General features: G+C 42.4%; 1 protein-coding gene across 14 annotated transcripts in view; it reads right to left on the bottom strand.

Annotated features, from left to right (window-relative positions):
- LOC136829355 (histone-lysine N-methyltransferase 2C-like) overlaps window positions 1-14,767 on the bottom strand; it is a 189,130-nt gene that overhangs the window by 130,834 nt on the left and 43,529 nt on the right. For all 14 annotated transcript variants that reach the window (XM_067087796.1, XM_067087799.1, XM_067087798.1 and 11 more), the window contains 2 exons: window positions 7,731-7,908; window positions 7,406-7,506 (listed from right to left, as the gene is read on the bottom strand). In XM_067087796.1, coding sequence (XP_066943897.1) covers window positions 7,406-7,506; window positions 7,731-7,908 — 279 coding nt within the window. The remainder of the gene's footprint in view (window positions 1-7,405; window positions 7,507-7,730; window positions 7,909-14,767) is intronic.

Consider the following 14,767-nt stretch of genomic DNA (forward strand, 5'->3'; position numbering starts at 1 on the left):
GTATTTTAATCAAAACTAATGGGCATGAAAGAACACATACTGCTGTTTTCAAGCCAATAGACGATAAATGCGTAAAGCTCGTATTATGATGAAACAAGTGAAAATAGTGAATGGAATCTTGACTTTTTTTCTTACACAAAACAAACATGGCCCCAAACGGCCAACGTCATCTATTAACGAAAAAAAATAGCTAAATTAATTTCACAACGAGACGTATTTAAGTTATATTTTGACTTAAAAACACTTCGTTTAACATAAAATAACCTTGTCCCATTTAAATAAAGTAGAAGCAAGAAAAGCACTCTGAACTGAGTTAAATATGGCGAAATAAACTTACTGTGTAATCAATTTCCAAACCAAAATATTGAACGCTATGGTTGCAATTTATAATACAAAAGCAATATACGAATAATAATATATACAATATTGTTGGATACAGTGAGGTAAGGCACAACATTTTAAAAGATCCATGGAAAAGACGCATATTCGTTATGTTGATGTTTGTATAATGCAATATTAATAATGTGAATCTACAATACAGTATAATGTAAGCTAGGTTACTGTATATGTATACGATGTACAGTAAACCCCCAGTATTCGCATTCTCATGATTCGCGGACTCACGCATTCGCAGGTTTCTCTGTGGAACATATCTAGCCATCATTCCCGGAAAATTTGCCCATTCGCAGTATTTTTCACTGAGAAATATTCACTAATTACTGTATTTTCATATCATTTTCATGAATAAATGCACTTTTTGTGATAAAACTATTAAAATACTCAGGTATACGCATTTTTACAGGGTTTTTCTGTGTTTAAACTATCAAAATGGGCAGTTCTAGGTGTTTTTGGAGGGGTTTTAAGTATTCGCAGATTTTAGCTATTTGCAGGGGTGTGTGGGACGCATCCCCCCCGAATACGGGGGGTTCACTGTACCATTGTGTAGGCTGAGTTAATTCTTATTTGTTATTCAATTTATTTTTATATTGAATTATCATAAGTCAATCTGCATGGACCTCCAGAATTAGCTGATATTAATAATATACTATACCATATATGTATAGAGTTTACTTTATAGTGTAGGCTCGGTTACCGTATACAGTATGTATACACGGAATCGAATACCCTAGTGTAGGCTACGCTATATTCGAGATATGTTTTTTCCCACAAACAATGAGTTTTATTTGAACCTAACCCCATCATAAGTAGGATAATACCTGGTATATGCATTTTTTTGTTAGAACTATGAAAATAGGCAATTCTAAGTGTTTTTAAAAGGGTTTTAAATATTTGTGGATTTTAGCTATTCGTAGGGGGTGTGATATGCATCCCCCGCGAATACAGGGGGTTTACTGTACATTTCCACTCGCTCAGCAGTTAAAAATTTGAAGTTCAAAGTAGCGATTCGTTTGTTTATAGTGTAAGTAACTACCCAGCCCTCTATTGGGGAACAATAGGAACAAAGTTATCAGCGATCGTCATTACCTTTGTGCTTAATGTCCATCAGAGGGGAGGAGGGAGGGCTCTGACCTTGTAATTACTTGGTAAGTATATATTAAAACTTAATTTTATTATGAAAATACCTTTTTCATATATGTAACTTACCAAGTAATTACATAGCTGAATCCCACATTGATAGGAGGTGGGATAAATGGACATATTCTGTTCCAAAAACAATCAGATAAGAGGATGAATTTGCAACATAAAAATCTGTTAGCATTGATAAAATGCTTGTTGACACCTTACCTGGTAAGAGAGCTGCAGTAGATGACTACTGCCTTGGTATGTGCTCATCTTGACCTGTAGTGACTTAGTGGAATGGCAGCGGTAAGTCCCTACTTTTGAGAGGGGGACCTTAGAGTGAAGGAGACTTCCGAACACCCATAAAGCAAAACAGGAAAACTGCCCTTGCCCTGGGCGCAGTACCAATATACAATAGACCAATTAAAAATAGTTATCAACATCAACAATAAAGATTAAAACCATCATACCACTACCACAGACTGGTGGGCACTCCAATATAAGTACCCAGGGGCTCTCCCCACCCCAAAAAAACCTTGACATCCAAAATGGCGAAGGAGTTACGGACAGGAAGGGTTGCTTCCTGTGCTTCCTCCCCATAATACCGAGCCAGCCACCGACAACGGACCTAAGGTACAGCAGTTTTCGTACATCGTTTCAATTTCTTCAAGATAGTGTGAGGCAAAAACGGAATTACATTTCCAGTATGTAGACTGAAGGATCATCGAGAGCGACATACTATGCCTAAAGGCATACAAAGTGGCAACAGCTCTAATATCATGTGCTTTCACCTTAAAGGAAGTTAGGACATCATTTTCTATTTGAGAATGTGCCTCGATGATCAGACTTCTAAGACAAAATGACAGAGCATTCTTAGACAACAGTTTAGAAGGGTTCTTGATGTAACATCAAAGGTTACTAGCAGGGACTCTGATTCTCTTTGTCCTGTCTAAATAGTACCTCAGCGCCCTCAATGGGCAAATAACCCTTTCCTCCTCCTCTGGTCCTAGAATGTCCATAAGGTTTTTAATAGAGAACGAGTGTGGCCAGGGATTAGACGGGGACTTGTTCTTAGCAAGGAAGCCAAGTATGAAGGAGCATGCAACATCTCACTTTGAGAAACCGAAGTGCTTGTCTATAGCCTCCAACTAACTTACTCTTTTGGCAGTTGCCAAGGCAACAAGTAAAAGTCTCCTTAGTTAAATTCTTAAATGAAATGGTACCAAGGGGTTCAAAAGCAGGACCCATTAACCATTTAAATACAACATCCAGGTTTCATGACACTGAGTTGTCCTTCACCTGTTTATAAGTCTCAAAAGACTTAACCAGATCTGTTAGGTCTATTGGAGGTCAAGTCTACACCTCTATGCTTGAAGTCCTCAGAAAGAGAAGAAAGTCCGCTGTTTGGCTTACAGTGGTTTTAGCAGATGAGACCTTGATGGAACTTCCAAAGATGAGGCTGTCTGAGAAGATGTGGACTTTGAAGCAGTAACCTTGGGAAGTCCACAAGAAGCTCGAGAAGGTCCAGGAACCATTCTTTGAGAGGCCAAAAGGGCACTATCAGGGTGATCAATACATTTCTGTGACTCCTCAATTTGTTGAGAACCCCCTCACCACGCTGAATGGCGAAAAGGCATAGAGGTCCAGGTTTGACCAGTCTATCAGCACTGCGTCTGTCACCCATGCCTGAGGATCCAGGACTGGTGGACAAAATAGAGGAAGGCAGTAATTCTTCGATGTGGCAAACAGGTCCACTGTCGGCCTGGCCCACAATTTCCAGAGGCAGTCGCAGACACTGGAGTGCAGGGTCCACTCTGGTGGAGGGACCTGACCCCATCGACTTAATCCGTCTGCCAAGATGTTCATCTTTCCGTGGATGAATCTGGTTTCAAGTCTGACCTGATTCTGGTTTGCCCAAATTAGCAGCTCCTTCGCTGTCTGACAAAGGGAGAATGAGTGGGTTCTGCCCTGATTCTTGATACAAGAGAGAGCTGTGGTACTGTCGGAATGTACCACCAAGGTTCTGTTTGCTAATACTTTCGAAAATGCTTCAGGCCGACGTGAATGGCAGATAACTCCTTGGCATTTATATGCAGCTTCCTCTGATCCAGAGACCAAATGCCAGAAGCTTCCCAAGTGTCCAGAGGAGCTCCCCACCCCTGGTCTGAGGCGTCTGCATAGAAGAGGTCAGGGCTCGGAAGCAGTAGAGACTTTCCCTCTGAAAGCCTCTCCCTGGACGTCCACCAACGGAGATCCTCCTTTATCTCGTTCCTAACTGGGAACATCACTGTGTCTGGTAACTGTCTTCTGTTCCAGCTTGCACATAGAAAGAACTGAAGGGGCCTCATATGAAGTCTTCCTAGCTTCACAAACTGTTCTATGGATCAGAGGGTTCCCAGAAGACTTATCCATCGATTTGTTGAGCAAACTGGGAGCGAAAGAAGGTCCTTTACTGACTGAAGGCAGGACTCTATCCTCTTTGGGGAGGGAAAAGCCCAAAAACTCAGAGTTGATCCTCATCCCCAAACAGAGTATCTCCTGAGTTGGGGCTAGTTGGGACTTCTCTTGGTTTATTAAAAGAAGACGGGTAGTCTGCAGATCCTTTGTGCACTGTTCCTGAGAGTGGGAGCGGAGGAGCCAGTCATCTAGGTATAGGCTTTGTTGATACCTAGGAGGGGAAGTTATCTCATGAGGGGTGACAGGACTAGCGTCAATACTTGTGTGGCAGTGGAGAGACAAAAGCAAAGGGCCCGAAACTGGAAGACTTTGCCCCCAAAGACAAATCTCAGGTATTTCCTGGACTCCGGATGTATTGGAATGTGGAAATACACGTCCTGTATGTCGAGTGCTATCATCCAGTCATCCTATTGGATGGAGGATAACACTGACTGTTTTGTCTCCATTTAGAACGTCGTCTTCTGTTTGAAGAAGTTCAAAGTACTGATGTTGAGGACAACTCACCATCCCCCCATGACTTGGGGACCACAAACAAGTGGTTGTAAAATCCTCTTGAAGTCTGATCCTCCATTACCTCTATGATCTTCTTCCTTAGGAGGGAAAACACTTCCTCTGAGAGAGCTATGAACTTCTCAGAGCCTTCTGAGTATGCCGTCAATGCGATTGGCGAATTCACGAGAGGAGGGTTCTCTAAGAATGGGATCGAGTAGCCTTCTTTGAGAACTTTGATTGTCCAAGGCTCGGCGCCTGTTGCACTCCACCCCTGCCAGAAGAGAAGGAGAGTCTGGCTTCCACGGGCGCATGAAGGATAGAGGAGTCACTTTTGAAAGAGGTTTTGGTTGAAGTCCTCTTGATGGACTTAGCGGAGAATCGCACCTTGGGCTGGGGTCTCAAGAAAACCTGTCTGCCTCCACGAAAGGAATGCTGTTGCAGAGGGGAGGCAGACTAGGCAGAAATGGCAGAAAATTCCTTGGGGTGCTTTGAAGATTGTGCAAGAAGGTCTTGGGTTGATTTTTTTTGCAAATCAGTGGCAATCTCCTTCACCGCTGATTGAGGGAACAAATACTGCTTATCCAAGAGAGAATATAAAAGTGCAGACTTCTGAACCAACGTCACTCTTCTCGTAGTGAAGGAGCCATCCCTCACTGCCTTATCCGCATAGGACAAAACGCCCAGCCAATCCGCAGCCAAGTCGGGCGCTAAACCGTTGTGATCTTCTATTTTCTATTATCCTAGCGAGAGCGCCTACCGACCAGTCCAGAAAGCTGAAGACTTCCAGTACTTTAAGCAAGTGCTTCACAAGGTGATCAAACTCTGAAGAGGTGAAGAAAACTTTAGCCGAAGAAAAAGCCGAGTGACGAGCTAAGTCCATCAAACCTGAGATGTCACCTTGGGAAGAGGCAGCACCTTCCAAGGAAGGAGCTTCTCCAGTCGAATAAGAGAGATATCTCCTGGCCATCAATCTAGCAGGAGGAAAGGCAAAAGCAGCCTTCCTCTGCGCGCCTTTCTCAGACGAAGAGAAAACCATCTGAGGTAGGCGCGAACTAGAATCTGCTGAGCTTCTCCTAGGGAACATGGAAGTGGGCAACAATGGAGCAGCTGGTTGGAAGTGCGAGGGGAAGGTTGCCAAAAAATATCTCATCAGGGAAGCATAAGCCATAGGAGGAGGGTCTGGTACTACTACTTCCTCCTCTGAAGAAACAGGAGAAAAAATAAGGTCTTGAGAAGGATTATGTGAAGGGGAAGCCTTATCCAGAAGGCCCAAAACATCTTCCAACTGCTTCTTGATATGCGGGAAAGAAGGATCTTCAGGCACGCGAGTGGGAGACGATGACGTAGATGGGCATTCAGTGGAAGTCAGGTGGACAGTTGGCGCTGAGCGCTTTGTGGGAGCCGAGTTGACTCGAGGTGGGCGCTCGGGGAGCGAGGCGGGCACTTGGGGGAGTGAGGCGGGTGCTCTGAAGTCCAAGACAAGCTCTTGGCGACTGGGAGATGGTCTAGCAAACACTCTGGACGCTCATATGGGTGCCCAGAAGAAGAAGAAGAGCGTTTCTTAGAAGAGTGCTTATGAGCCGAGTGATGAAGTTTAGCATGTGAACGCTCGGGAGAAGAGCAAATGGGGCTGCGCCACACACTGCAACCTGGTTGCGGACTAGTGGAACAGTCTTTGCACGCTTCGGAGAGAAGGGAGGGGTGTCTCTATCATGAAGTCTCTTCAAGAGATGAGGTTCACCTGAGAAGCGCCAAAAACGCCTCTTGTTAGCACTAGTCATTATTGGAATCAGACGATAACTTGTGGGCATTCACTGTGACACCTTTCCAATGGCTGTCAGAATTATGAAGCACTGTGGGCAAACCCCGCTAACCTCCTTTGGACCTCCGGTATGTTGGCTTCCAGGTTCAGGGGAGTGTGACAGTGACCTTCGTCTGGGAGCGTCAGCAGGATGGACAGCCACCTCCTCCACTGGCACTGACTCTGACATTTGTTTAATACTCTGCATTTCATCCATAAGGACTTTAAGCAATTCACCCAACTTAGAGTATTAACTACTAGATCAAAGTGACGATCGACCTTACTCTCAAGGCTGACTATGGTACTGGGATCGGAAGCATGGGAGCCAGGAATAGGAGTTGATGGAGAATTATAAGGCGGACTAAGGATGGGGGATAAAGCAAGGGCAGAAGGAATGCTACGGTCAATGAGTTGAATGTTAGTGACAAGCTCTACACTCTGAGCTCTCCTTTCGGCTCTAATAGCCGCCTTCCTTTTCCTATCTTTATCTAACTTATCCAAATAAGAGCTGAGAAACTTCCATGCCATCTCATCCCATCCAACACATTCATCACAAGTGAGATCTACTGAACACTTGTCCACTACATTTTGCACAGAACGTACGACTATCGTAGGTTACTTTGGTCATTCAGGCCTTGCAACCCTCCCTACAATACTTAATACTTGATGAACTGGAATCAGACATCATAAATAAACTGAAGAAAAACCACTAGGCTAAGCTGAAAAGCTACCAAAATAATGGGTACTTCACCAAATCCTTGGGGAAAAGCGAAGAAAAAACCTCAAAGTCAACTACCAAACCATTTAATATTGACAGTACAGCCGGCAGAATAGTGATGATTGCTGTTAACGTTGTACCTATTGTTCCCCGATAGAGGGCGGGGTAGTTACCAACACTTTAAAAAAGCGAATCGCTATCGCAAACTTCAAATTTTTAACTGCTAAGCGAGTGAAAAAGTATAGCTATGTAATTACTTGCTAAGTTACATATATAAAAATCAGTATTAAATCAATATCAGCCTTCAAGAATCAATGTTTTTTCTTGGTAAAAAAAAAAATCTATTAATGAAATAATAGATTTGAATGCTACACTAAATTCCTTGGTTAAACTACTTGAATAGCAATAACACTAACCTGGGTTTTTTCTGGGGTTCAATTGTTTGTGTTTTGATCTGGAACATGCCACACTCCGACAGGCAAATTCCATCAACCCAAAACTCGGCTTTTGAAGTAACCTGTTGCACATGATTAATTAAATATAAATTTTTGTTCAAAGCAGTCAGCTATATAAATATAAGTTTTTTAATCATTTGTCACAAATTCCCCAAGTCTTTAACACTAGCAATTTTGCTAACTTATAAGTTAAGAGAAATCATATGTACTGTATAGACTACATCAAATGAATTACATTAGTAGTAAAAAAGAATACTGTAACACATGAGTATTTGGCTTTATTTACCTTTGTCATTATGTCATTGGGGCTTGGGAGATGCACTGGGCTGGGTGGAGCAGTAGTAACTGGGACTGGTGGCTGTGGAAGTTGAACACGACGCATAGGCGGGGTGTGTGGTAATAAGTGCGGAGGTAGGGCATCTTGAGGTCGACATATCAAACACAAGTATCCTTTTTCTGCACATCTATAAAGTGAGCAAAAATAATTTACTGACGTTCAAAGACTTTATAACATATTCTTGCTAATAATTAATACATCCATTACACCTTTTTATATTATAAGAGTATCAGATACAAATGTTTTTACAAAATTAAAACATTTTTCATACAACCATAAAAAAATCATAAATAGCCCTACTTCCATACACATAGCTATCAGGTACCACAACACACTATCATCCCCCAAGGCCCATTCTTCCAGCATAATTTCAAGAACAAAGAATTTGGGAAAAGAAAGAGGGGCACCACATTCTTTTTATTGGGTTTGTACAAAAAGAGTACAAGTGAAAACAAGACTGGGAGCTCCCCATAAAGCAATGGGCTGCTTGTTAGTAGGTTGGTACTCCAAGGGCTTGGGGGAACCTAGCAGGCACCTAGTTCCATCTTTTTAATTAAATTATAAAAAAATTATAACTTTTCACATTAAGAAATTATTATTGTAATTTACATAATTAAAACAGGCAGATGACATTAATACCATATTTTAGGTCAAAATGGTTCAACCAACTGTTGTTGCCGCAAGTGCCGATGCAGTGTTTGGCTTTACTGTAAGCCATACTGTTCTTTCTAGCAGCTTTTCTTTGATTTCTTTACTTCCTAGGAAGCATGATGCCTTATGGCAAGATAAAAAAATTATATCACAAAGAAAACTTTTAAAAGATAAAAAAAAAAAAGAAGAGACAATCAAAGAATGATATTTTCATAAAAAAAATTAAGTTTCATTTATACTTACCATGTAATTACATAGCTAATATATCTATCTCGTGTGGAACTTTCTGAACTTCGCGGTAGCACTTCTTTATTGTTTTACCTAGGTGACAGCCCCACCCACTACTGGGGAATACATGAACCTGGCAGCCATTACTCAATTCATTTGTGCCCTTATGTCCATGAGAGCGGAGGAGGGTGGGCTCTAATCTAGTAATTACTTGCTAAGTATAAGTGAAACTTAATTTTATTATGAAAATATCATTTTCATATAAGTAACTTACCAAGTAATTACATAGCTGAACCCCACATTGAAAGGAGGTGGGACACATGGACATATTCTACTCCAGAATATTAAAGCATGATAATGAATTTTGAATAGAAGAATCTGCCAGCACTGACTGCTATGTTGGTTGTTTCCTTACCTGGTAAGAGAGCTACTGCAGGTGGGTACTGTTTCTGGTTGGTGCTCATCTTAACCTGTAGTGGTGTGGCTGTTGAGCCGTCAGGCACCTCTACTTCAGTGGGAGCTTTACAGCCCACAACCTATCCACTAAGACCAGTGGATACTCCAAGTACCTTGTACCCTCAGACTCTCCAAACCTCAAAAACCCTACACCAAGACGAAAAAATAGGAGAAAAACAGTGCTTCCTCTACTCCTTCACCTAATATCATGCCAGCCACTGATAATGGTCCCAGGGACTGCAATCATTAAACAGTTTCCATATCTTCCAAATAATGAGGCAAAAATAGACCTGCATTTCTAGTAAGTCGGCTGGATAATGGAGTAAGAAGACATATTATATCTGAACACCAATGAAGTAGACACCGCTCTGATGTTGCGGGCTCTCACTTTAAAGTTCGGTAACAAATCCTCCTAGATCTGAGCATGTGCTTCCTTAATTAAATCTCTCAGAAAGTACGACAAGGCATTCTTTGAAAGCGGACGAGGCGGGTTCCTTACTGAATGCCAAAGGTTACCAGATGTAACCCTGATCTTTTCTGTCCCATGCAGGTAGTGTCTCAGTGCCCTGACTGGACATAGGACTCTCTTTCTTCCTCTTGAACTAGGTCTTAACCATAAAAGAACTAAGCCAGGGATTGGATGGGTCCTCATTCTTTGCCAGAAAACCTAGAGTGAAAGAACAGCATTCCCTTGAGAGAAACCCCCTTTTTGTCAATGGCTTGAAGTTCACTGATGTGTTTAGCTATGACTAATGCAAAAGAGGAAGAGAGTCTTGCAAGTCAGGTTCCTAGGAGAAGCAGACTTAAGGGGCTCAAAAGATGGGCCTATCAGCCATTTCAGGACCACATCCAGGTTTCAGGAGACCAAAGAATTGTCCTTATTCCATTTCGCCTTACCAAAGGACTTTAACAGGTCCTTGATACCAGAGTTCAAAGAGAGATCTAGCCCTCTATGTTTGACGACTGAGCCAAGCATAGTCCGATAGCCTTTAAAGCAAAAGGAAGCCAAGTATCCAACTTTTCCTCGGAGAAAGGAGAAAATCTGCAAACTGAGTTACAGTGGTCTCAGAAGATGAGACATTGTGACTGAGGTACCACTGTCAAAAGACTGACCACTTAGCCTGATAGACGAGGCTAGATCATCTTCTGCACTGAGCAATTGCTTCTGCAGCTCCCTTTAAAAACCCTTTCGCTCCGACCAGCTTACGGACAGTCTGAAACCTGTCAGAGTGAGAGCAGACAACCCTTGGTGGTGTCTCCTGAAATGGGGTTGTCTGAGAAGAGATGGTTTTTGTGGAAAAAGGTCTGGGAACCACTCTCTCAGAGGCCAAAACGGAGCTATGAGGGTCATGGTTGCATTGCAGTGCCTCTGAAACATATTCAAAACCTCACTGATCATAATAAAGGGAGGGAAGGCATACAGATCTAGATTTGACCAATCTTGAAGCATGGTGTCCGTGGCCCAAGAAAGGGGGTCTGGGGCCGGCAAGCAAAACAGAGGAAGATGATGGTTTCTGGAGGTGGCAAGCAAGTCTATCATTGGTTTGCCCAATAACTTCCACAGATCCACACAAACTAGTGGGTCCAGGGTCCATTCAGTGGGAAGGACCTGCTTTAGATGGCTCAGCTCGTCCACCATCACATTTAGCTTCCCCTGGATAAACTGGGTGACCAGAGTTACTTGATTTTGTTCTGCCCACAGCAGTAATTCTCTCACTGCTTGACATAGGGAGAAGGAGTTGGTACCGCCCTGATTTTCAATGTAGGCTAGGACCGTGGTATTGTCCACATGAACAACTACATTGTTGCGGACTAGTGAGGCAAAACTCTGAAGGTCTAGATGAACTGCCTTCAGTTCTCTTACATTGATGTGTAGGCCTTGTTGATCTTGAGTCCACGTCCCGGAGACTTCTTAATTCTCAGGCAGGGCTCCCCAGCCTATGTCCGAAGCATCGGAATAAAAGTTTAATTCTGGGTTCAGAGGATGACGGGACTTCCCTTCTTACAGCCACCACTGCAGGTCTGATTTTACCTCCAGGGTGATCAAGAAGATGTGACTCTCTGGCTGTGTCTTTCTGTTCCAGTTGGCCTTCAGGTAAAACTGGAGAACTCTCATATGTAACCTGCCCCGTCTGACAAGGTTTCTATGGAGGCCAGAGTCCCCAATAGGCTCATCCATTGTTGAGCCAAACATGACAAAAGGGCTAGAAAATTCTGGACTATCTTAAGGCAGTTGGATATCTTCTCAGGGGATGGAAACCCAAAAAGCCCAAGAGTTCAGTATCATCCCCAGGGAGAGGATTTCTTGGGATGGGGTTCACTGGGACTTCTGAAGATTTAAAAGAAGGCGCAGCTCCTGGGTCAGAAGAATAATCTTGTGTGTCCTCCATGCATTTGTCCTTTGATGGGGATCGAAGTAGCCACTCGTCTAGGTAAAGACTCACGATGATCCCTACTAAGTGGAGCCATTTCGAAAGAGGAGCGAGAACTTGAGAGAACACCTGCGGTGACATCGCAAGGCCGAAGCAAAGGGCCCAAAACTGGTATACCTTGTCTTGGAAGACAAACCTCAGATATTTTCTGGATGCTGGATGAACTGGAACCTGAAAATATATGCATCCTGCATATCTAGGGATACATCCAGTCACCCTGTTGAATGGAAGCAAGGACAGATTGGCTTGTTTCCATCTTGAATTTTGTCTTCACAACAAAGTGACTGAGAGCACTTACATCGAGGACTGGTCTCCAACCCCGTGATGCTCTGGGAACCATGAAGAGGTAACTGTAAAAGCCTTCCGTGTCAGTGTTCTGAACCTCCTCTATGGCTCTTTTCTGGATAAGGGAGAAGACTTCCTACAACAGGGCCGAATGTCTCTCGGAGCCTGCTGAGTACGCTGTCAATGTGATAGGAGTGATGACCAATGGTGGGCTTTCCAGGAATGGAATGACATAGTCCTCCTTTAAATTTAATTAAATACACGTAAATATTGCATAAATAAAAAAACAATAGATTAAATACAAGTAAATGTTGCATAAAGTAACTTTACGCCTTACCTGTACCGTACTGGGAAGCATGATGACGTAGGAGGAAGGTGGTAGGGAAGGTGGTGAGGCAGAAGATTACTGTTCGGAAGGACGGCGAGGAAAATTATTTTTTGGAAGGAGAGTCCCCTTCCAATAAAACATCAGGCACTTTTGCCTATGATGTTTTTTCTCTTTTCAATTTTCTGTCTCCTATGGCCACTGAGCCTTAATTGAGACTCTTCTGGTTTAATTTTTACTAAAACCCTATCAATTAACATTTGCTTTTCACATATTTTCAGCATGGCTCTAAAGTGAGATGGGGTTTCATCATTTAATCATTTAATAAATTTATACTTTGGCTAGTTAAGGCTTTATTAGGGTGATATATTTCTACAAAATTTTGTACTTCTACCCATTTAGCACATATATCCTTATCAATTAAGTGGGGATATTCTCCCTGCCATCCAGCTCACCTTGCGACAGTCCCTCAACCACCACCAGTTGCTCCTCCCTCTGAATCTTCTGCAGTTCCTAGTTCTTCGTTGGTCGAGTGGGTTCTAATCTCAGCTAGCACTCTGCTGGCCGCGAGTTCGAATCTCCGACCGGCTAGTGAAGAATAAGAGGAATTTATTTCTGGTGATAGAAATTCATTTCTCGCTATAATGTGGACTGGATTCCACAATAAGCTGTAGGTCCCATTGCTAGGTAACCAATTGGTTCTTGGCCACGTAAAATAAATCTAATCCTTAGGGCCAGCCCTAGGAGAGCTGTTAATCAGCTCAGTGGTTTGGTTATATTACGATATACTTAACTCAGTGGTCAGCTCCTCTGTGCTCTACCACTAAAACTCCTACACATTTTCACTGCTGACTTTCAGGTCGAAGGATTTGCCAAGAGACACCATATCCTCCACAACTGGGCCAGGATCAGCTTCAAAGCCTTCAAAATCCCTTTGTGTTACAGCATCTGGCCATAAATTCTTCCATCAGAAATCATGGTCCTGTAGGAAACTTCGTCCCAGGCCTTATCAAAAAGTGTGAGGCAACGAAGGATATTCAAGTGATTTTTTAAAAATTCCCCGAGGGTCAACTGGGTGTCTGTGGTCACCTCAAAGCAACTCTGGAAGAGTGCCTTTGTATACTTACATAGTTTTTTTACATTACTGATGATCTGCTGGTCCATGGGCTGGATCAGCAGAGTAGTGTTAGGGGGCAAGAACTTAATGATTATAAAATTATAAATTCTTTCATCATGTTACCCTGCAAGTCTGGAGGGTGGGCAGGAGCATTGCCTAAAAGCAGTATTACCTTCTGGGCCACATTTCTCTCTAGTAAATATTTTTTTATGGTTAGGCAACTTCATTTACCCATTCCGTGAAAAACTGCCTGGTGACACAAACTTCACTATTTGCCCTCCACATCACAGGTAACTTGTTTTCTGAATGTTGCTCTTTTTGAAAACTCCAAGGTTTTCTCTATGATAGACTACTAATGGCTTGAGCTTCTAGTCCCCACTAGCATTACCACACAGCAACAGTTATCCAGTCCTTTATTGGTTTGTGACCTGGCAATGCCTTTTTCTCACGAGTTATCCTCACACGTTATGGAAGTCCTGTCGGGTATTTTTTTCCAAAATAAGACTGTCTCATTGCAATATATACCTGGGAATAAAACCCTCAGCCTTCACACAGTTTCTAAATTCACGAACAAATTTTAACGATAGTGGAGATCATAGTTCTGGGCATATGATACTCGGCAGCAGTATCAGACATAGGCACACCGTTTTCATATTTAACTATTATCTCTCTTTTTTTTTCTTTCTCTCTCTAATTTTCTTTTGGTCTCACTATTATAACTAATATTTCTCTTAAGACCCATGATGCACTACTGTATATGTACACGAATAGAGAAAAAAACACAAAATCAAGAGCAAAAAAGTCAAGAGCTCACTGACGAGGGTTGTGCACTGACTGAAAGCAAAGCAGTAACTGAGGTGTGAACCCTTTGTGTTAATAAAGGATTAGCAAGTCACGTGTCTCGATGCAAACATGTTTTAGCTTGAGCATCGAGTACCAAGAAAATGACAAGTACCAAGACAATTTTTTCCTATCAAAGTGAATCAAGTACCGAATTCAGTGAGTTCCAAAGCAGACGAGCACCAAAGTACCACTGTACTGTACTGTACACAATTATAAAAAGAGAAAGCTATTGAGGCAAATAGTTAACCTATTGAGACAAATAGTTACAAGCTATTGAGGCAAATCGTTACAAAGTAAAGTAATTAAAACATTACTTCTGGTAACAGTTCACACTCCACACGAGATGAAAAGGTCAGTTACTCCTTTTCAATGTTTTTTTTCAATTTATTGAAACCATCAAGGCCCTAATCACCAAAAATAGAGGAATAAATAAACATTTGCTAAATCATGAACAGGGTTTTGAGTGGAGTACCATCCTGGTCAGTACACCACGCAACAAACTTCACCACAGTCACTTTCCTTGGTAATGGTAAGTGATAGAGAATATGCCAGGAGTGGTGGCAGCTGCAGCTGTAACCTCCAAAACAGGGACTGCTGGATAACCTCAGTCCTTGAACATGATTCTGGATGTGTATGAAAAAGATGACAT

The sequence above is a fragment of the Macrobrachium rosenbergii genome, chromosome 44, assembly GCF_040412425.1.
Source record: "Macrobrachium rosenbergii isolate ZJJX-2024 chromosome 44, ASM4041242v1, whole genome shotgun sequence".
Classification (NCBI taxonomy): Eukaryota; Metazoa; Arthropoda; class Malacostraca; order Decapoda; family Palaemonidae; genus Macrobrachium; species Macrobrachium rosenbergii.